Here is a 24,163-nt window from a genome sequence, read left to right as displayed (position 1 = left end):
CTTAAGTATATTTTTTGTTTTATTTTAGTCCACTTTATATTCACTTTAATTATGGCGGGTCGATGGTTTCAAATGATTTTTATCTTATGTGTGTTTACGTAGTTTAAGGTTTTGATCAATTATGTTCAGCATTATAAAATGATGCAAACTGATTTTGTTTTCTTTGCTGCCTTAATGTAATTGCAAATGTTGTGTTAAAAGTGAAAATTAATCTGTTAAAGTGCGTTATCAGTAATAAAAAGCCATTTCCTGTTTATCCCGTGTAATGTTCATGTATTCAATCTTCGCACCTTTATAATTAAGCAATCATAAGACTATAGGTGGCTACACAATACAATAAAAAGATCTCCTTTTCTGGCAATTTGATAAAATCAATGGGTTGTACATAATGATTGATAGATTTTTTTTTTCAAGCGACGAATATGACCAAATTTCTTTTTTTTTGAGGGGGGGGGGGGGTTATTTTTGTCTCGGAAATTTTTCAGAAGATCCTGGTTTTTCTCCTAAGATCAGCCCCCTGCCACCCATGTCAGGGGACGCCACTTCCTCAGGCGGCATCAGTGTCAGGGCGGCATCCTGCCCACCCTCTCCTAGGGTCTTCCTCCAGTGCTCCTCTCCATGCAGCACAGCAGTGGCAAGGCACTTACATGTCGTCCAGCCACCGAGGGGTCTCCCCTTTGATGTGCCTGCAGCCGCCGGGAGCTGTGATCTGCCCTCCGTAGCCACTGCTCGTCTACTTCCTGTTTCTGCAACAGGAAGTAGATGAGCGGCGGCTACTGAGTGCAGATCACAGGGAGACAGCTGCAGGCACATCAAAGGGGAGACCCACCGGCGGCTGGATGTAAGTGCCTTGTTGCTGCTGTTCTGCATGGAGAAGGACCCTAGCGGAGGGAGGAGAGAAATTTGGCACCCCTCTGATGAACAGCAGTCCACCCCATTTCCTCTGCTATGCGAGCGATCATTCGAGGGGGGCGGGGGGGGGGGGTGCGGCTTGCATCTTCAAGTTTGCCTCAGGTGGCAAAAAGTCTAGAGCTGGCCCTGCCTAAGGTTATAAAACAGCGTTCATATGATCCTGCGCCACGGTGCGACGACAGTGTCGTGTGCATAGCACCACCCCCAGCTCAGTGACATACATCATGCTGGGCAGGAAGTACATCACTTGGGTTCCTGTTGGTCCGTGCATGCGCACCACGTCACACCGCACTCCTGTTTACTCTGTACGCTGTATCCCCCATTGACTTGCATTGTTGCATAATCTGTGCGGTAGGCATGGATCATGTGGCATTGTGCTGCAGACTTTGCGTTGGGAGTGCGGTGGTTTGGATACTTCCGGCTCGCCGCGTCACATCGGGTTAAAGTGAACCTGAGATGGCGAGGAAGAAAAAAAATTATGCATATCTGGGGCTTTCTCCAGCCCCCTCCAGCCTTATCGCTCTCTCCCTGTCCTTCTGCACCACCTGGATCCTCCACAATTAGCCCTGGAAAGTCCTCCGGCCCAGGGCATACTGTGCATGCAGTACTACTGCGCAGACGCAGAACGCTCCTGCCGATGGGAGCACAACAGGGGAGTGCATGTGGCCGGACCTGCGGCAACTGGCCCCGACTGCAGGATTTTCCGGGGGCCAGTTGCAGATGATCCAGGAGGCGGTGAGGGAGCAATAAGCCTGGAAGGGGCTGGAGGAAGCCCCAGGTAGGTATAATGTTTTTCTCCCTCGCTATCTCAGGCAGTGGCGTAGCAATAGGGGTTGCAGAGGTCTCAACGCCAGAGGGGCCCCGTAGGGCCCTGCTTCAACTGCAATATTAGCTCTTTATTGGTCCTTTGCTTGACATGATCACTTCTATAAGGCTGGGAACACACTTAGCAGAAACGCTAGCGTTGCGGGAAAACGCAGCGTTTTTGTCTGCAATGGTAGTCAATGGGCCGCATCACAAATCGCAGATGCGTTTTGTATGCATTTTATAAAACTTGCGTTTTTAAAAATGGTAGAAGGAGGAGTGCTCCATAGTGTGTTAAAACTTTTTTTTTGGTAACACTATTTTTATTTCGATTATGAAGAAAAAGGTATACAGGTACATCATCAATTATCAACTTTTTGTACAAAACAATACACAATAGTAGGCTCAAGAAGTGAGGATTCACTAAGTGATTGAGGCAGCGGCCCAGGACAGAGGGAGTGAACGGATAGTATATCAGTGTCCAAGTCCAGATCTTAGGCCGGAACAAGTGAGGTGACAAAAATTGGGCCTGTTAATAAAACATAATGCAGAGTTTCACAAAGTCTATGCACCTGAAAATAAAAAAATTTAATTTTGAACAGTTATTATATGTATTAAAACTTTTAACAAAAAACACGCACATCATACGTTTTTAAAAATGCTGGTTTTGTTGCATATTTTTAAACGCACATAATGAAAGTCAATGGTAACGTAATGTCATGCGTTTTGTATGCGTTTTTAAAATATATTTTATGATGTATTTCCGCTTCCTGTTGTCCTCCGAGCAATTTGCCTAAAACGCAACTGAAAAACGCAAATGCGTTTTGTATATGCGAACCGCAAACGCATTTCCCTTCCTGTTGTCTTCCTAGCAATTTGCCTAAAACGCAACTGAAAAACGCATATGCGTTTTGTATATGCGAACCGCAAACGTAAGCAAACCGCAAGAAAAACGCATATGCGGAAAAAAGGCAAACGCACTAAAGACGCACCACAAACGCAAAACCGCACATGACATAAAATGTGACCTTTTCCGCACTGGCAAGTGTGCACCCAGCCTGAATGCTTTGAATGAAAAGAATCATTAACAAACTCCTCCCCATCCCCTCTTGCACCTCTGACACTGTAGTTGCCATTGGCAGGTTTTGGTGCGCCGTCTCAATTGTTATGTATAGAGTGCTTGGGGGGCCCCATGTAAAACTCCCACCTGGGCCCACAGCTCCTTAGCTACGCCACTGCTCTCAGGTACACTTTAAGGGCTTGATTCACTAAGCTGTGATAACTAAAATATCACACCTTATCAAAGATCACACCTTATCAAAGTTAACACGCCTTATCAGAGTCACACAGCGAGCACTACAAATTTATGCCTGCTAGTTGGCAACGCCACTCATCCTGCCCTGAGCCTCAGCGGGTTCGTAGCGCTCGCTATGCTACTCTGATAAGGCGTGTTAACTTTGATAAAGTGTGATATCTTTGATAAGGTGTGATATTTGAGTTATCACGGTTTAGTGAATCAAGCCCCATGTGTGTGAGTCTCCACAGACTTACATGGCCCTTGCTGGGGGTGTGGCGGGGAAGCGTAACGCGGGGCGACGCAGAGGGCAGGTGTAAAAGGGGCCTGAATGGTGCAGGTAGTCAATTTCTTGATTTATACATCCAAGCAATGTTTTTCTTTGTTTTCATAATTGGGGAAAACTTGAAAGCTGGTGAGTATTTTTCAAATGTTACAATCAATCAGAAAAATTGATTGTACTTTGTGAATTGAAAATATATATTTTTTTCATGTGTTGCCACCTTATGACATATTTCCTTACATTCAGAAATAAAGATTGTCCGTGAGATGTTATTTTATTATGTACATAGCTCTGTTTGTTTCAAAGTTTTTATTGAAAGTTTTTAAAGAAGAACATTGAACAACGAGAGGGAAAAAAAAACAAACAAAGCTTATATAGCACAGAACATAAAACACAGGGTGACCATGTATAGTAAAGCAGTTATATAACCTTAATAAAACAGGAGATGTGTGGGTGGTGAGAGCCAGGCAAGCCTCGTGCATTGCATCACCCAGGCTGGGAAGGGTGTAAGGGCCTAGCTTTGATTTGCAAGTCGCCCAAAGTACCTACGAAGGTAGGGGGGGGGGGGACATACTACACAAGGAGTAACAGAAGAGGGATCTGTCTGGACCAGCAGGCCTGGAGAGGGTTGGGGAAGGGGGGTAGTTTCTGTGGAAGGATAGATGTACCTCAGAGAATTAAACCATCTATCTGGGGTATGCTATGGTAAGGGGAAGGTGTAGGAAGCGACCTGGAGGGGGAAGGGAGAAGAAAGGGAAGGCCGGTGTAAAGGGAAGCCTAGGAGGTTAGCTCTAGGCAGCGAGCAAAAACCTCTGCTATTCAAAACGTGGAGAGGGTCAGGGGTAGGAGTATGGTAGAGGAGAAGAGAGAAGGAAAAGAGAGATAGAGAGGATGGAAAAGAAAGGTAGAGAAAGAGAAGGGGCCCATCTCATAGCCTAGTGATTAGTGTATCCTCCATGTTTGGATGCTCGAGCTGGATCCAAGGTTCCCATATTTTCTCGAAAGTTTTGTGGGTATCCCGAAGTATACTTGTGAGTTTTTCATTGACCATGTAGGAGTTCACTCCGGCCTTAACGTCCTCAAAATTAACTGAAGGTTTCTTCCAAGTGTTTGCTATGGTCATTGTGGCCGCTGAATATACTAAGGAAGCTAGTTTGTTTTGTCTGATGATTAACGATTCTATTATTGCATGCAGTAGGGCTTGCCATGGATTTTTGGGAATTGTCTTGTGAAATAGGGAGGACAACAACTTAAAGACACGCCTCCAAAATCTGATAAGGCGGGGGCAGGACCACCAAGTGTGTAGCATGTCCCCTGTCACTCTGCATCCCGAAGGGATTAGCTGAGGGGAAGACCTTGGCTATTCTAGCTGGAACCAGGTACCACCTGGTCAGGACTTTATATGCCGATTCTATCGTATGTAGATTGTTGGAGCATTTAGATGTCCAGCCAGTCCTCTCTGTCCTTGGTTTCTGCTAGGTCAGATTCCCATCTTTACACATATGCGTGCTGGATAGGGTGTTGGGGGCGAGTTAGAAAGGCATAAATAGAGGAAATTAGGCCTCGAGAATCAGGGCGGCGGAGGCAGATGTTCTCATAGGGGGTAAGATTTAGTGGGAGGTCTCTGTCTTTAATAAGTGTGGTGATCCAGTGTCGTAATTGAAGATATCGGAAAAGTTCCGTTTTAGGAATTCGATATTTTTCCTGGAGTTCGGACCACGAACAAACACCTCTAGGGGGTGAGAAGATGGTCCACGTGGGTTAGACCGTGTTCCAACCACCAGGAAAATGAAGTGGAGCAATCTAGGCCAGGACGAAAAAGGGGATTCCCCATGAGGGGTGATAGTGGTAGATGGGGAGATTGTAGATTGGACGAGTACCGTACAGAGTCCCAAACTTGGAGGCTATGTCTTGGGGGGGAAGGGGGGGTTGCTCATGGTAGGGGTTCTTAACTTGGAGGGGAGCCACAGTAGGGTGCTGGGAAGGAGAGGTGCACAATCAGGGATTTCCAGGAACACCCACAAAGGGGTGTCCTGGAGCTGAATTTATTTATATAGCGCTGACATATTCCACAGCGCTGTACAGAGATCACTGATCCATTCCCATCACTCTGCACCAGAGGAGCTTACACTCTAATGTCCTCACCACAGTCACACACTATTATTGTTATACATTTATATAGCACTGACATATTCCACAACGCTGTACAGAGACCATGACATCTTGATAAACAGGCTACAGGAATACTGCGGCATTGATGGCATAGTTCTTCAGTGGTTCCAATCCTTCTTGAGTGGCAGAACCCACAAAGTGTCTATGGGGCCCTTCCTGTCCACCCCTGTATCACTTAAGTATGGGGTGCCCCAGGGCTCAATCCTCTCTCCCCTGCTTTTCACGATTTACATGTTACCGCTGGGAAAACTAATCCAAAAACATGGCCTGACATACCACTGCTATGCAGACGACACCCAACTATATCTTTCCTTCAAGCCTGGTGTGACAGACCCAACTCTAACTATAAACGCCTGCTTACGTGAACTACAGCAATGGATGAATGACAACTGGCTGAAACTAAATGCAGACAAAACTGAAGTCCTTCTGATTGGAGGGCAGAGCATGATAACAAAACAATTTAACTTGCAGTCTTCACCACTGGGAATAGGAGGCACGGATCTACGCAGCTCTGATCATGTGCGTAGCCTGGGAGTTCTAATTGATTGGGATTTAAACTTCAGGACTCAAATCTCTGCTGTGGTGAAATCATCCTATTTTCACCTGAAGAACATTGCAAAAATCAAGCACCTCATACCCCCAGAAGATCTGCCAACCTTAGTCCACGCCTTCATCACATCCCGACTGGACTACTGCAATGCTCTCTACACTGGCCTTCCAAAAAAGGTCTTGTACCGACTACAGCTGATACAGAATACTGCTGCCAGACTGCTAACCAACTAACCCCGTCACTGCCACATAACGCCAGTCCTCCACTCCCTTCACTGGCTACCTATAGAATGGAGGGTCCTATTCAAGATCGGCCTACTGACATTTAAATCCCTGAATAATTTAGGCCCTGGATACATGAAAGATATGTTGCAGCTGCGTAGCAATCCCCGCATTCTCAGATCAACAGGTTCTAATAATCTAGTCATACCCAGAGTCCACTTGGAAACTTTTGGTCCCAGAGCCTTCTGTCATGCTGCCCCTACGTTTTGGAACTCCTTACCTCAACAGATCAGGACAGCTCCATCCCTGGACGTGTTTAAATCCAGACTGAAAACCCACCTGTTTAGTTTGGCATTTGCAGAAATATAACTTTTGTTGTGTGAATACTTCATCCTACTAATTACTGAATCTGAGAGAGCCTAAGCGCTTTGAGTCCTATGGGAGAAAAGCGCTATATAAATGTTATTGTATTGTATTGTATTGTATTCCCATCAGTCTCTGCACCAGAGGAGCTTACACTCTAATGACACGGTTGATCATGCTCTGCTTCTGCAGACACTGTCATCTTTAGGAATCAAGGGACAAGCACATTCCTGGATCTCCTCTTATCTCTCTGGACGCTCTTACACTGTCTCCTTCTCTAACACCAAGTCCTCTCCACACCCACTGTCTGTTGGTGTACCTCAAGGCTCTGTTCTTGGGCCACTTCTTTTCTCAATCTACACCCGTGGCCTGGGACAACTAATTAACTCTTTTGGCTTCCAGTATCACCTCTATGCGGATGACACCCAAATCTATCTCTCAGCTCCTGACCTGTCCTCACTACTATCCAGAGTCCCCGACTGTCTACGTGCCATTTCTGCATTCATGTCCTCCCGCTTCCTCAAACTCAACATGACTAAAACGGAAATTGTGATTTTTCCACCATTGCTATCTACACCCCCACCAATTGCAACCATAACGGTAGACAACACCCCAATAACCTCAACCACTAAGGCCCGCTGCTTGGGGGGTTATACTTGACTCAGAGCTCTCCTTTAAACCTCACATTGCCTCATTAACCACCACCTGCTATTTCCAGCTCAAAAATATATTCCGTATCCGTCCCTTCCTCACACACGAGGCCACCAAAATGCTTGTTCATGCCTTAATCATCTCCCGCCTAGACTACTGCAACACCCTGCTCTGTGGCCTACCAAAAAACAGGCTAGCTCCTCTCCAATCCCTTCTAAATGCAGCGGCCCGCCTCATTCACCTTTCCACACGCTCTTCCGATGCAGCCCCACTGTGCCGTTCTCTCCACTGGTTACCCATTACCCAAAGGATCCAGTTCAAACTCCTGACTCTAACATACAAAGCCCTCCACGAGTTGTCTCCTCCATACATCTCCTCACTAATCTCAAGATATTGTCCCTCCCGCAACCTTCGCTCCTCCCAAGAAATTCTCCTGGCCTCTAAGCTGATCACCTCCTCTCATGCTCGCATCCAGGACTTTACACGAGCATCAGCCCTTATCTGGAACTCTCTTCCACAGCCTGTACGTCATGCTCCAAACCTGGACATCTTCAAACGCACTCTTAAAACACACCTTTTCAGACAAGCTTATAACATTCTATAGCCCTTATTTACTTATCTGTCACAATGTAATCAGAGGCAAAGAATCACTGCCTCATCCATCCTCCACCCCCTTACCTAGTGTGTCCCCCACAACCCATTAGATTGTAAGCTCGCAAGGGCAGGGTCATCCTCCTAATGTTTACTGTTCTTGTAACAATATTTGTGCTGCTTGGAACTCTGCTGTACATTTGTTAGTGTATCTATGTTCCCCTTGTCGTCTTATTGTGCTTTGTAAAGCGCTGCGGAATATGTTGGCGCTATATAAATAAAAAAAAAATAATAATAATAATGTCCTCACCCCAGTCACACACCTTAGTGTGATTCATAAAGCCGTGCTAAACAGTCAGCACGTAAAGTGCTGTTCGCTGACTTTTGCGCACGTAAAGTGCCGCAATTTGCGGGATCACGGGCTTTTGCGTCCGCAAACGGCACTTCACGTGCTAACTGTTTAGCACACCCGTGCTAAACAGTTAGCACGGCTTTGTGAATCAAGCCCCATTATTGTTATACATTTATATAGCTCTGACATATTCCACAGCGCTGTACAGAGATCACTGATCCATTCCCATCAGTCTCTGCACCAGAGGAGCTTACACTCTAATGTCCTCACCACAGTCACACACTATTATTGTTATACATTTATATAGCTCTGACATATTCCACAGCGCTGTACAGAGATCACGGTCTGCTGACCTCTTTCTCAGCATATATGTGGAGTTTGATATACCAGCGCAGCACTGTTGCAGTATGGTGACACAGTGACAGCTCAGTGTGACATCAGCCTGACATGTTCTGTAAAAACACATCTGCTCATAGATATAACTTCTCTTTTCTTAGGAAAAAAGCTGAGATTTCTATCAGTGCTTTATGAGCCATTTTGACATTGAATGTTGTTTAAAGGACACCTGTCCCAAATATAATTGTTAGTATGTTGTATATTTTTACAATCGCTGTGACAATCACAAAGAACACTTTATATTGCAAAAAAGTTGCGTGCGGACAGATTTCTGCAAAGGCCACAAAGGCCCAGGCCTTGGGCAGCAGCAGCTCAGGGGGGCACCTGAATATGATGTGTTGCTGCATATGAAAGCGGAAGCTGGAAATGGGGAGCAACACGTGAGAAGGGGAAGCTGATGCCCAAGGGAGCTGTTCACAAAAGAAAGGGAGTGGATGGGAAGAGGTGTTCAGGAACCAATTGTTTGAGGGGGTGGGGCTTGTCTGCTGAATTTTGATTGGGGGCCCGGGCAGTGCAAGCTACGCCCCTGCCTGTGTGTATCATTTCTTACCTCTGTAGTAGAGCATTACTGCTGCAGAGATCTTGGTTTTTACAGGAGTTACCAAGCACAGCATCTTCTGAGATTGTGACAGTGCTGGTCATACTACAGCACTAACAAAACTTTTCACTAGTTGTCCTCTAAATTGATCTTTTCTTCGTAATTTGTAGCCAGCTATGACTAGTAAAATTGTCAGGAGTTGCTTTGGAACCAAGTGACCAGTACTTGTGAAGGAAGGAGGATGGATCCAGCGACGTCTCCCTGATGACAAGTGGTCCCCGATGCATCTTCTTCCAGTCGACAGGTATGCACGACGTCACATGACGTCGCAACGGGCATGAATGAGACTTTAAAGTGAATGTCAAGGAAGAAAAATCTACTTACCTGGGGCTTCCTCCAGCCCCTGGTAGCCGTCCTGTGCCCTCGCCACAGCTCCACTCCCAGCTGGTGGCCCGGGGTCCCCTCCGGTACAAAATGTCTCCTGCGCTTCACCGCGCGGCTCACAAAGTCATCTGGACTGTATTGTGCAGGCTCAGTAGTTCTGCGCCTGCGCAGTACAGAGTCCGGATGACGTCAGTGTGACGTCATGAGCCACACGCTGAAGCACAAGTAGATGCCTACCTGGTGAGGTCGGCATCTGCACCGGAGGGGACCGGGAGCCACCAGAGCTGCAGCGAGGGCACAGGACGACTGCCAGGGGCTGGAGGAAGCCCCAGGTAAGCAGATTTTTGATTGTTAATCTTCCTGGGCCCTCCCTTTAAGCAATCGTGGTACTTTGCACGGGAGTCGTCAGGGATCTTAAAAATCCAATCCATCGTGATGGTCGTTGTCGCCGTGCGACGCTAAACAACGTTCGCATAATCGTGCGCACGTACCAATGTCACGAGATCGTGGAAACAACCGTTCCCTACTCAAATAAATCGCTGGTCATCAGGAAAATTGTTGAAAAAATCACGAGGTGGGTTCGGGCCTTTAGAGCACAGCTTGTTCCATTTGGTGTACACAACACCAACAGATTCTTATCTCAAGTGATTTGTTGTCACACAAACGCCCAGTGTCCAAATTAACAAGCGGACAGGTCATCTGTTTGCCTGGGGTTCAGAATTGCACAGCTCAATGACTGATGAGGTACCAGAGGGAAAATGAAAGTAAACCTCTTAACCCATTCAGGCAACTGAAACAAAAACACAAGTGTTTGTTGTTAGAAGTCATAATGTTGTGGCTAATCAATTTGAGCTAAAGGGGAAATTTTGACCATAGCTCTGCTTCAATACAACAGAGTGGAAGTGATGGAATCTGTACAGGCTCGGCCCTGCAGGCTAGCCATGCATCTGTACAGCTTCAGCCTTGCAATATTGCCTGAAGGAATGTCTACCGAACCCCGTCGGTTGTCATGCCTGACTTGTGTACGAGGCTGTTTCGGATTAGTCCCTTTGGCCGGGTTCACATGGTACATTGGGCATCAGTTTTTCCATTCCTTTTTCATGCCCCCACCCACTCTGTACCAGTCGCTGCATTCCTCTGTCGGTATTAAAGACGTCCATTCGGGTCCCTGCATGTGAGATATACATATCTGAGAGCCCCATCAGAAGCATCAGGTTCCCATTGGTTTACAAGAGACCAATGGGAATCCTCCCTGAGCACCAGGAACAATTTTCATTGGTCCATTACTCAGTGAGCCATTGAGAATCCTCGCTGGGGATGGGACAATTCCCATTGATCTATTGCAAACCAAGTGTAGCCTGATGCTTCTGTTGGGGCTCTGGGATTGGTATACCGGTGTTCCTAGCGTGCAGGAAGGAACCTGAATGAATGGCTGCAGCAGCGGGGCGGGTATTGGACGGTGGAAGACATTTTCCAAAATGTATGGAGCAAAACGTATGGAGCAAGTAGCCTAGTGAGATTGGATACTGTCAATTCTCATAGGCTAGCATTGATTCCGCCGGCATCCGTCACCACCCACTCCATCCAGGCGATCTGGAATTATAGCAGACTACCCACACTTGATGGACCAGAACAAACTGATTTGTTTGCATTCTTCAAAGGGACCAAGCGGAACATAAAAATGAAAATTGGACTTGCATGGGGCTTCCTACAGCCCCCCATAGCCCATGAGGTCCCCCGGCATCGGGAGACCTCGCGGGCTACAGGGGACTGGAGGAAGCCCCAGCTAAGTCCGGAATTCCTTTTTATGTTGTGCTTAGGGACCCTTTAAGATCTGTTACGTTTCTTTTCTGCAGCCCAGGAATTCTGTCACCTCTACTGAACGGAAGTTACGGAGTAGCAACAAAACAGTTGAAAATACCTGTGTAAGCAGAAAAAATAAGGGCGCATATGGCTAATGGACAAAAAGGGCGCCGCCATAGACTGCAATGCAAAATATCGGCTATTGGGCGCCCGACAGGAAATTTGGGCGCCCGAGAAATAGCGGTTGCAGGGATCGTGTTAAAAGTTTTCGTTTACAGAATAAGGTTTATTACAAATATCGTTTACAAATTTGTTTTGACCTTGTGTTTTACTAATTTTTTCGTTTTTAAATTTCGCTTTCAGGACTGTAACAAGTACATTTTCGTTTATTTTATCATTTTAAAATTCGTTTTCATACATATAATGCTTAACCACTTTACCCCCAGCGGTACGGATTTCTCGGTCCCTTTTTCCACCGTTACCACCAAGGGACGAAGAAATCCGTACCTGACGCCACTCCCGCCGCTGTCCCGCTCGCTCATCCGTTCGCCCCCGCGCTCGTGCACACCGCCGCCCGCTCGCCCGGAGATCAATGAACGGGAAAAAAAACCTTTCCCGTTCGTTGATCTAAGCCCCCCGCAATGATCAGCTGCTTCTACGAGAAGCAGCGCGATCATTGTGAAAAAAAAGTTGCCCAGCCTCCCTGAACTACCTGCACGGTGCACGGATGTTACAGTTATTAAGAGGACATGCTCGGCTGGGCTGGAAACACTCTTCATAAACTGCAAACCCTATTATTCACCCCGTGAGTTTTCTTCATTTATTTTGGCTGCTGTGTACATCCCTCCACAAACATGTATGCAGCCTGCGCTCCAAGATCTCGCAGATCAAATCACTGAGGTGGAAAGGGAGTACCCAGATTCTTTTTTTATCATACTAGGGGATTTCAACAGTGCTAATCTTTCCAAAGAACTCCCCAAATACAGGCAACATGTCACAAGCGCAACTAGAGAAGGTAAGACACTTGATCACTGTTACACTACGACTAAGGACTCGTATTACTCTGTCAGCAGGGCAGCTTTGGGGAACTCTGATCATGCTGTTATACAGCTTATCCCAACATACATCCAAAGACTAAAAACTGCCAAACCTGTAGTGACCACAGTTAAGAAATGGACTAGTGAAGCTGTAGAAAAACTGCAGAGCTGCTTTGATTTAACTGACTGGAATTTATTTAAAGAATCCTCCAGTGACCTAAATGAATACACTGACGCTGTGACATCATATATTACCTTTTGTGAAGAGTCCTGCATCCCCACAAAAAAGTGCACCAGGTACAATAACGATAAACCCTGGTTCACATCACATCTTAGGAAGCTGCGCCTCGATAAAGAAAGGGCATATCGTACAGGCGATAAAGTCCTCTACAAAGCTGCGAAATACAAGCTGCAGAGAGCCATTACCGCCGCAAAAAAAGATTATTCTCAAAAACTTGAGGAAAATTTTTCTAACGCAGACTCATCCACAATATGGAAATCTCTAGATGAAATTACCAGCTACAGGAAGAAATCTCCTCCCCCCTCACTACATAACCTGCAGCTTGCAGATGAACTGAATACATTTTATTGCAGGTTTGACACTACTAACAAAAGCCAAACACAACAAGTCAATTTGCATCTCTGCCACAGGCAAACTGAACACTCTTCCTGCCAGCCAACGTCTCCACCCCCTGCGGTGCCTCAGCAACTACACAACACAGGAGGCCAGACACAATCTATTGACCTGTCCCCAGATGTGCATGCTCTAACAATATGCCAATCAGATGTAAATAGACTCTTTAAAAAACAAAACACCAGGAAAGCAATGGGACCAGACGCTGTGTCTGCGAAATGCTTGAATCTCTGTGCCGACCAATTAGCGCCTGTATTTACAGACATATTCAAAGCATCTCTAGAACTCTCAATTGTTCCTGCCTGTTTTAAATGCGCAACTATTGTACCAATTCAAAAAAAAACAAAACCTACATGTTTAAATGATTACAGGCCTGTTGCCCTGACATCACTGGTCATGAAAGCATTTGAAAAACTGATAATGACTTATCTGAAATCCATCACAGATCCCCTGCTGGACTCTTTGCAATTTGCCTACAGACCTAACAGATCCGCAGACGATGCCGTGAACATGTGTATGCATTATGTACTACAGCATTTAGATAACCCAGGAACCTACACCAGGATTTTATTTATAGATTTCAGCTCTGCATTTAATACCATAATTCCATCACTGCTGCACAGCAAGCTCTCCCAGCTACACATACCTGAATCCCTCTGCAAATGGATAACCGACTTCTTAACCGACAGAAGACAGCGTGTCAGACTTGGTAAACTCACATCAAGCTCTCTGACAGTCAGTACTGGTGCACCCCAGGGCTGTGTGCTTTCCCCACTGCTGTACTCACTTTACACCAATGACTGCATCTCCACAGATCCATCTGTTAAGGTTCTGAAGTTTGCAGACGACAACAGTAGTTGGTCTCGTACAAAACGGGGATGAATCTGCATACAGGCATGTGGTGGGACAGCTTTCCTCCTGGTGCAGCAGCAACAACTTAGAACTAAATGCTCTCAAAACCATGGAGATGATAATAGACTTTAGGAGATCTCCCCCCCAGCACCTCCCCTTAACCATAAATGGATCCACAATAACCCAAGTAGAGTCATTCAAGTTTCTTGGGTCCACGATCTCAAACGACTTAAAATGGGACAACAACACTGCCACTATTGTCAAGAAAGCACAACAGAGAATGTACCATCTGCGGCAGCTGAAAAAGTTTGGCCTACCTCAAAAGCTAATGGTGCAGTTCTACACTGCAATCATCGAATCCACCATAACATCATCCATGACTGTATGGTTCAGCTCCTGCTCAGCATTAGAAAAGGGGAGGCTGCAGCGCATCATCCGATCAGCGGAAAGGATAATTGGCTGTAGCTTACCTTCCCTGCAGGATCTTTACACTAGCAGGTGCAGAAAGAGAGCGACCAAAATTGCCTCTGACCCCTCTCACCCAGCTCACTCCATCTTCCAGCGCATGCCTTCAGGAGTAAGATTCCGGTCAATCGCTACCAAAACCTCCAGACACAGGAACAGTTTTTTTCCTCAAGCGGTAGCCATACTTAATGCTGAACCACGTTAGAGCTGCTAGGACTGAAAGTAATCAGCACAGAACTAAACATGAACAATTCTCACATTGCTTACTGCCACTATACTTATAATATCCTTAACTTGTAATATTCACACTGTCTGTCCTTGTATTGTTTTTTGTTTGTGTTTGTTAAGCAACTGCCAAGACAAATTCCTTGTAGGTGCAAACTTACTTGGCGAAAATAAATTGATTCTGATTCTGATTCTGCAAGCGTACTTCCTGTAGCAAAAACTTACTGTTGCCATCTTGTGGCCAAATAGTAAAACTACACCCTAAAGCATTTTTCATATACAAATACATTAGTTATACATTAAAAATTAACTCATTACCTCCCACACTCCCCAATTTTAATTTTTTTGTAATTAAAAAAAATACATAAATACCTTAGGGACTGAGCTTTTTAAATATTTATGTCAAGAGGGTATAACACTGTTACTTTATAAACTATAGCAGTGATGGCTAACCTTGGCACTCCAGCTGTGGCAAAACTACAAATCCCATCATGCCTCTGCCTCCTCGAGATATGCTTAGAGCTCAGAGTATTGCAATACCTCATGGGACTTGTAGTTCCCCCACAGCTGGAGTGCCAAGGTTAGCCACCACTAAACTATAGGCTTGTAATTAGGGATGGACGCAAAACTGAAAAAAAATGCACCTTTATTTCCAAATAAAATATTGGCGCCAAACATTGTGATAGGGACATAATTTAAACGGTTTTATAACCGGGACAAATGGGCAAATACATTTCATGGGTTCTAATTACAGTAGCATGCATTATTTAAAAACTATAAAGGCCGAAAACTGAAAAATAATAAATTTTTTCCCACATTTTTTCCTATTTTTCCATTAAAACACATTTAGAATAAAATAATTCTTGGCAAATGTCCCACCTAAAGAAAGCTTAATTGGTGGTGAAAAAAAACAAGATATAGTTCTTTTCTTCGTGATAAGTAATGATAAAGTTATAGACGAATGAATGGAAGGAGCGCTGAAAGGTGAAAATTGCTCTGGTGCTCAAGGGGTAAAACACCTCAGTGGTGAAGTGGTTAAATATCGTTTTCAACCTTATTCTATTAGAAATACATAGCTTTTGGTATTAACTTTGTTATTTAGACTTATATTGCGTCGATTATAGTAATAAGTAAATTTTGCAGTTTCATTCCTGTTTTTTCAACCTATTTAGCACTAGATTTTTGTTTATAAGCTATAAACGAAAAATATTGTTTTACATTACAATGTATCATTTCAGCTACATCCCGCGCCCTTTTTTTGATGCACGCCTCCTGTGTATGTTTGTATTTCCTTACCTCTATTTCTTCCATGACATCTCTTTCCACAAGGGGGCAGTCAAGCTCCATCTGTCCAATTCCCCACATCGCTTCCCTAGCAATAGAGAAAAATAAATATTTTGTGTCCCTCTTACCACCTGGCAAGTCACTTGCACCTGAAGTCAACATTTGAAGAAAAGTTAAAGGGAAGCCTCTGGATAGTCTTGAGGCTTCCACCTGATCTGCCTGCTTGTTCGGGATCTATGGCTTAAAGAGGAACTCCAGTGAAAATAATGTAATAAAAAAGTGCTTCATTTTTACAATAATTATGTATAAATGATTTAGTGTTTGCCCATTGTAAAATCTTTCCTCTCTCTGATTTACATTCTGATATTTATTACATGGTGACATTTTTACTGTTGGCAGGTGATGTAGCTGCTGCATGCTTTTTTGGCAGTTGGAAACAGCTGTAAACAGCTATTTCCCACAATGCAGCAAGGTTCTCAGACAGGAAACTGCCAGGAGTACCATGGTCCTCAGAGAGTCTTGTGGGAGGGGTTTCACCACAATATCAGTCATACAGCGCCCCCTGATGGTCTGTTTGTGAAAAGGAATAGATATCTCATGTATCAGCTACTGATTGGGATAAAGTTCAATTCTTGGTCGGAGTTTCTCTTTAAAGTATTAAAGGTGGATGATCAGCAGCCAGGCAATGTGCATTGTTTAAAATGAAATAAATATGACAAGCCTCCATATCCCTCTCACTTCAGGTTTGCTTTTAAGTACACCTGTAGCCAAAAAAAGTGCTACTATGGGGTACTTACCTCAGGAGGGAGGAGCCTCAGGATCCTAATGAGGCTTTCTCCATCCTATGTAGCCTCAGGGATCCAGCACTGGAAGCCCCCAAAAATTCCCCCCAACAGGCACTGCAGAGGCGCGGCAATATTAACCTATCGTGATCCAGCGCAAGAGCAGCTTTCTAATGGGCTCCGCCGAAAATAGGCAAGCCCGATCCGGCCTGCTCTACTGCACAGGTGTAAGTCGTCTGTGCAGTAGAGCGGACCTTATCAGGTTCGGCTATTTCCGCCTGAGACAGATGGAATAGCTACTATGGCACCTGCGCTGGATCCCTTTTAGGAAGATTGAATTGCATGATCTCTGCCAGAGATTGCGATTTCGATTTGATGCACGATTTTTGATACACAACAATGGATCAGCACTCCGATGGTGAGTATATGAGTACGCTCAGTATAGGTAGCCAAGTATAGAGATGCCCCCAGTATAGTTTAGCCAACTATATGCCCCAGTAAAGGTTAGCCAGCTATAAGTGCCCCAGTAAAGGTTAGCCAGCATAGGTGCGGCAGTACAGGTTAGCCAGCATAGGTGCGGCAGTACAGGTTAGCCAGCATAGGTGCGGCAGTACAGGTTAGCCAGCATAGGTGCGGCAGTACAGGTTAGCCAGCATAGGTGTGGCAGTACAGGTTAACCAGTATAGGTGCCGCAGTGCAGGTTAGCCAGTATAGGTGCCGCAGTGCAAGTTAGCCAGTATAGGTGCCGCAGTGCAGGTTAGCCAGTATAGGTGCCGCAGTACAGGCTAGCTAGTATAGGTGCCGCAGTACAGGCTAGCCAGTATAGGTGCCGCAGTACAGGCTAGCCAGTATAGGTGCCGCAGTACAGGCTAGCCATCCAGATCCCCCCTTTAGTGTGTACAGGCAGATCCCTCCCTTTATTAGTGTGTACAGGCAGATCCCCACCTTCCTCCCAGACAGTCCTAATCTTCCTCGGTGCACTGCCGGGGAGAGAAGCTGTGAAGAGGCAATGAGCGTTCGCCCAGTAACAGTGGTGCCTGTAACAGGAAGCGACATCACATCAGTTCCTGGGGGCAATCGTTGCAGGGCAACGCTCGCCGCCACATCACAGTGGCTCTCCGCACGGCATTGCGGCAGGGGGGAATCGGGACTCGCTGGAGGAGGGACTGGAGGAGAGTAGGTACAAGTGGCGGCGCAGGAAAACCACGGCTTTGACGATTTTGAGATCGTCATGCCCCTGATCGCGATTTCGGTTTAAAAAACGAAATTCGTTCAGGCCTAATCGCAGCAGGTAAATATTTACCTCTCTGGTGTTCGGAGGTTTCCAGAGCTGCATCGTCAAGATGGAGGAGGACAGGGGAAGCCGCATTAGGATCCAGAGGCCTCCCCCTCCAGAGGTAAGTATACCCCAGGGGCTGTTTTTTCATTATATGTTTACTTTAAATGAAGCAGAGGCGCTCAGGGAGGTGGTGAAGACAGAACTCGCATGGAAGTAAGTTTCCACAACATTGTACCTGAACAATTTGGACTCTCATTCCCCCTGCAGGAAGTGGCAGCGCAGGTCACATGACCCTGCAGGAGAGCTATGGGTAGTTGCCCTGGGAGGCATGCTGTCTGGTATTAGCCAGTGTCCAATAGTAGAATATCAGTAATTTTTTTCCATATTCTCCTAGCATCATTTCCCAGCCCTGATATTTACCCAGGGCCCTTATTGCAGGTAATCCTAGAGAGGAAGCCATAGTAAAGCAGATGATTGTGAGGGTCACCAAGAAGAGGATGTGGCTGCAGAGACTTCCTGTCCTCACCACATCTCTATGGTATTGTGTGGGTTGCACTAAGTTGAGCAGCTGCAGCTGGCTCCTCCTCTTCTCTGCTGGACCATAGACTAGCAGACTGGAATAAGTTTTGCTGGAGTGCTGTCTGTAAGTACTTTTCCATGTATAGCATCCATGTACAGCAGCCCCTCCCATTCCATGTGCAGCCCCCTCTTTTATGTGTAACCTCCATATACAGCAGCCCCTTCCATTGTATGTACAGCACCCTCTTCCCTGTGTATCATCCATGTACAGCAGCCCCCTTCCATTCTATGTGCAGCCCCTTCCCATTCTATGTGCAGCCCCCTCTTCCATGTGTAACATTCATGTACAGCAGCGCCTCCCATTCCATGTGCAGCCCCCTCTTCCATGTGTAACATCCATGTACAGCAGCCCCTCCCATTCCATGTGCAGCCCCCTCTTCCATGTGTAACATTCATGTACAGCAGCGCCTCCCATTCCATGTGCAGCCCCCTCTTCCATGTGTAACATCCATGTACAGCAGCCCCTCCCATTCCATGTGCAGCCCCCTCTTCCATGTGTAACATCCATGTACAGCAGCCCCTCCCATTCCATATGCAGCCCCCTCTTCCCTGTGTATCATCCATGTACAGCAGCTTCCCATTCTATGTGCAGCCCCTTCCCATTCTATGTGCAGCCCCCTCTTCCATGTGTAACATCCATGTACAGCAGCCCCTCCCATTCTATGTGCAGCCCCCTCTTCCATGTGTAACATCCATGTACAGCAGCCCCTCCCATTCCATGTGCAGCCCCCTCTTCCATGTGTAACATTCATGTACAGCAGCGCCTCCCATTCCATGTGCAGCCCGCTCTTCCATGTGTAACATCCATGTACAGCAGCCCCTCCCATTCCATGTGCAGCCCCCTCTTCCATGTGTAACATTCATGTACAGCAGCCCCTCCCATTCCATATGCAGCCCCCTCTTCCCTGTGTATCATCCATGTACAGCAGCTTCCCATTCTATGTGCAGCCCCTTCCCATTCCATATGTAGCCCCCTCTTCCATGTGTAACATCCATGTACAGCAGCCCCTCCCATTCCATGTGCAGCCCCCTCTTCCATGTGTAACATTCATGTACAGCAGCGCCTCCCATTCCATGTGCAGCCCCCTCTTCCATGTGTAACATCCATGTACAGCAGCCCCTCCCATTCCATGTGCAGCCCCCTCTTCCATGTGTAACATCCATGTACAGCAGCCCCTCCCATTCCATATGCAGCCCCCTCTTCCCTGTGTATCATCCATGTACAGCAGCCCCCTCCCATTCTATGTGCAGCCCCTTCCCATTCTATGTGCAGCCCCCTCTTCCATGTGTAACATCCATGTACAGCAGCCCCTCCCATTCCATGTGCAGCCCCCTCTTCCATGTATAATATCCATGTACAGCAGCCCCTCCCATTCCATGTGCAGCCCCCTCTTCCATGTGTAACATCCATGTACAGCAGCCCTTCCCATTCCATATGCAGCCCCCTCTTCCCTGTGTATCATCCATGTACAGCAGCCCCCTCCCATTCTATGTGCAGCCCCTTCCCATTCTATGTGCAGCCCCCTCTTCCATGTGTAACATCCATGTACAGCAGCCCCTCCCATTCCATGTGCAGCCCCCTCTTCTATGTATATTACCCATGTACAACATTTATACTTACCAGGCTTCCTCCAGCCCTATGGAGTTGTGGGATCCCGCTGTTGTCTTCTTATTGCCACCAGTAATCTGTCTGGCTGCGCTTTTCTGCGCAAGCGTGGCCAGGCTGCACGCGCATTCCACCTCCCCTCCTCCCCCCCCCCCACACACACACCCCCCTGCTGGGAGCGTTCTGCATTTGCGCAGTAGTACTAAAGTAGTAGTAAGCTCCGGGATCGCTCCCAAGTTGCTGCAAGCGGCTTTTTACAATCACTCCGTGATCCCAAAGCTTCTAGTAGGACCACCCCCATAGGGATCCACTGTAGTAGCGCTTTGCTGATCGCCAGTGAGTGGTAAGAGCAGCAGAACCGCCCCTACTGGGTCCCAGTCTTAAAGTGGACCTGAACTCAGAATTTCCTCTCGGCTCTAAAAGATAAACAAAAGCATAATAACCTTTAAAGAAAAACATTTCTTTGTTACAGCTGATACAAATCCTGCAACAAATCTGCAGTGTGTCTACTTCTTACTTTCATGGAAACAGACATAGAGTTAACATCCTGTGTTTACAAATTAGCTGCTCTGCTGAGGCAGCCAGCTGACACAGCTGAGAGATCAAATTAAAGTTGTGATTAGCCACTGATGAGGGGGAATTAGACAGGCTAATCTCTCTAAATACATACAGGGTGCCTTTCTCTCTGTTTTCCTTCTGTCCTGTGCAAGAGTTCAGGTCCATTTTAAGTAGGACACAATAGCAGTGGGGCGAGGAGGGTCCAATGCAGAGGGGTCGCTGAAGGGAAGGCCGATGACACCTGTACTCACGCTAGATGTTCCCCTGAGAGGATCATGAATAGTCCAGCGTGTGTATGTCGTTTTACGAGATCTGGCCTCGCGTGGAAAGCGTCGCTCTCAGTCAGCCCTCGGTGAGATCACAGTCTGTGCAGAAGTTTGGGCTGAGCTGTACACGTGTTGTTACTCTGCAGATGACATGGCAGAGGGCTGCTCTGGCGCGTGCGGGATTGTAGCCTAGCGCGGAGTTAATAATTACACGTATCCCGGAGCCGCGATGAGCCTGGCAGACTGAGTACCGTTTAATTAGGAAGCCGCATATGGAGAGAGCATTCCATAGTCACGGCCTCAGTCCTGGATAAGCGAGACCTCCGGGTATAAACTACAAACTGCCGCTAGCTGTCAGAGTACCGAGATCTGCCATTACTCTAAAGGGGGCCATACATCAGGCAATGATGGGCAGATTCGACCAAGAGACAAATCTCTCTCATATCGAATCTGATTGGTCAATGACTATGGAATCAGATCAATTTCAGCATGAAATCTCTTGGGGATCGGCCAAGCCCGCCGCTCCGCCGCTGTTCTCCTAATGTATAAAAGTTCATGTAAACGTGCATTCATACATCACCTGTCTTGTGTCGTGGTGCCGGTCCATTTCCTGAATCCACCGCTCTTCCATTAGCTCCATACATGCCTCTGGTGTGGCGGGTGTGTAACATAACACTCACGCATGGAGCTGCTTAGGCTTGCCTTTTTCCACCAATCCTGACAGCCAGGGCCGTTACTTGGGCAGGGCGACGGCTCAGGGCGCAGACCAGCAAGTAGAAGAAGGGGGGGGGGCGCAGGCAGAAGGACATAACCGCTAGGGAGCTGGTGACGCGCGGTGCAGCCAAATGGAAGAAAGATTACCAGCGCGATCACCTTGACTCCTCCTAGGCTGCCTGCGTCAGACGTCAAGTCATCATGTCACCACCGCGTGATGACACCTGATGTCCTGTAGCGGTACTGCAGGCTGTCAGTGCGCGGCTTCCATGGAGGAGTCGGCTTTCCGGGAATTTTTCACCTGTGTGTTCTCCTGGTCCCTGCTTCCTCCTGGATGAGTGGCTGGTCACTAGTAAGTAGGCAGATCTACTTGTGACCTGTGGCTGTTTGACTGTCCCTAAAGAGTAAGGGTTCGTGAGTCCACTGTTGTGGGGTGGAAGGGGGTGCAATTTTTTACACCCTCGCCCTGGGTGCAATTTAGCCTAGAAACTGCCCTGCTGACAGCCTCCGTGGTGCTTCACAGGTGCAGGGCGTACTGTGACAGACAGCGGCACATTCCTGAACAAGAGCGAGGCCACGATCCTTCCGAGGGTCCCAGCGCTGGATCGGTGGTCTCGAGGAGGACGAGGGAAACCTTTGGAGGATCCACCATCCGAGGTGAGTATGTGACTATCTTTTTTTAAAGTGGACCTGAACTCTTGCACATGACAGAAGGAGAACCTAGAGCAATGCACCCTGTATGTATTTAGAGAGTTTAGTCTAATTCCCTGACTTTTGACCAATCACAAGTGTAATTTGATCTCTCCTTTCTGTCAGCTGGCTGCCTCGGCAGAGCAGGTAATTTGTAAATACAGGATATTAACCCCATGTCTGCTTCCATGAAAGCAGGAAATAGATACACTGCAGATTTATTGCAGGATTTGTATCAGCTGTAACAAAGAAATGTTTATCTTAAAAGGTTATTATGCTGTTTCTTATCTTTTAGAGCAGAGAGGAAGTTCTGAGTTCAGGTCCGGTTTTACAGATATTGATTGTTTTCTTGTTCTATGCCATGACACAGGTAGATATTAGGAAAAACTTCATAAAAAGCACTATTGTTGATCTCTCATTAGATTGTGAGCTCCTCTGAGGACAGTCAGTGACATGACTATGTACTCTGTAATGTGCTGCAGATGTCAGTACTGTATAAATACATAATAATACTATGGTAGGACATTAGACTATGACTATGGTAGGATTAGATTGTGAGCTTCTCTGAGGACAGTCAGTGACGTGACTATGTACTCTGTAATGTGCTGCAGAGGATGGCAGCTCTATATAAATACAGTACATAATAATAATAATAATAATAATAATAATAATAATAATAATAATAATAATATGGGAGTACATTAGACTGACTATGGTAGGATTAGATTGTGAGCTCCTCTGAGGACAGTCAGTGACATGACTGTATACTCTGTAAAGTGCTGCAGAAGATGTCAGCACTATATAAACACATAATAATAATATGGGTGGACATTAGACTATGACTATGGTAGGGTTAGATTGTGAGCTCCTCTGAGGACAGTCAGTGACATGACTATGTACTCTGTAAAGTGCTGCAGAAGATGTCAGTGCTATATAAATACATAATAATAATATGGTAGGATATTAGACTATGACTATGGTAGGATTAGATTGTGAGCTCCTCAGAGGACAGTCAGTGACATGACTCTGTACTCTGTAAAGTGCTGCAGAAGATGTCAGTGCTATATAAATACATAATAATAATATGGTAGGACATTAGACTACGACTGGGGTATGATTAGAGTGTGAGCTCCTCTGAGGACAGTCAGTGACATGACCGTGTACTCTGTAAAGTGCTGCAGAAGATCTCTATTGCAGACCTGCCTGGATGTAATTCTGATCCTTCAGCTAAATTACAGTAAAATAATATTTTTAGTAAACTCCGAGGGACCAGGAGAAGTAGTTTACTATATCAGAATTGGTCAAACATTGTATATTTATAAAAATGCATTTGCTGGGACCTGAAGACTGAGTTTACTATATCCAGAGGTTTACTATATCAGAGTTTACTATAACCAGATTCCACTGTATTATTTATATGCACCTTTCATCTTACTGGCTCCTGGAAGTGAATGGGTCTCTGCAGCTGTTTCTAATATAACCCACGCACCCCCGCTCTCCTCAGTCATCCTGTTTAATTCCCCATGACCTGGGTGAGCGATTAACCCCTGCTGCCCCTCTTGTCATCCTCCTTTGCTGCTTCTCGGTACCACCTCTGCTGGGTGGCGGCTGTGGCGAGGTAGTGTGTGCACAGGCTGGGCTGCCCAGGTCCAGGAAAAAAAATCCGGAATATTTATAGTGGCCAATGAGGGGGCTGGCTGCGGGGAGAGAGGACAGAGCGAGCTTTGAGCTTGTGGCATGGCTACACCCATCCCAAACTGCAGCACTGGTGAGTTCTGTTCCCCCCCTTCCCTGCAAAGCAAGACCATGGAATCACTGCACAAACACCTCGTCCTGCTGCTCTGCCTGCTCCGCGGACAAGGTAAGTGCGTGTGTCCT

At 46.5% G+C, this 24,163-nt stretch overlaps 1 protein-coding gene and 1 long non-coding RNA gene across 6 annotated transcripts in view; one reads left to right on the top strand and one right to left on the bottom strand.

Annotated features, from left to right (window-relative positions):
• Positions 1–18,384, bottom strand: part of LOC137532092 (uncharacterized) — a 122,996-nt gene extending 104,612 nt beyond the window's left edge. For 3 of the 4 annotated variants that reach the window (XR_011023851.1, XR_011023854.1, XR_011023853.1), the window contains exons 1-2: positions 18,293–18,384; positions 15,824–15,899 (exon numbers count right to left, since the gene is read on the bottom strand). This is a non-coding gene — a long non-coding RNA (uncharacterized lncRNA). Of the gene's footprint in view, positions 1–2,073; positions 2,289–15,823; positions 15,900–18,292 lie in introns of those variants that run through there. The other variant, XR_011023852.1, reaches the window with a different exon arrangement.
• Positions 18,385–24,044: 5,660 nt separating this feature from the next.
• The window catches only part of ITGA10 (integrin subunit alpha 10), a 174,722-nt gene continuing 174,603 nt past the window's right edge, over positions 24,045–24,163 (top strand). For both annotated transcript variants that reach the window (XM_068252234.1, XM_068252233.1), the window contains exon 1: positions 24,045–24,146. In XM_068252234.1, coding sequence (XP_068108335.1) covers positions 24,092–24,146 — 55 coding nt within the window. In that variant the 5' untranslated portion in view covers positions 24,045–24,091. The remainder of the gene's footprint in view (positions 24,147–24,163) is intronic.

The sequence above is a fragment of the Hyperolius riggenbachi genome, chromosome 9 (assembly GCF_040937935.1).
Source record: "Hyperolius riggenbachi isolate aHypRig1 chromosome 9, aHypRig1.pri, whole genome shotgun sequence".
Lineage (NCBI taxonomy): Eukaryota > Metazoa > Chordata > Amphibia > Anura > Hyperoliidae > Hyperolius > Hyperolius riggenbachi.
The sequence above is the reverse complement of the archived record's forward strand: the minus strand, read 5'-3'. Positions and strand labels throughout refer to the sequence as shown.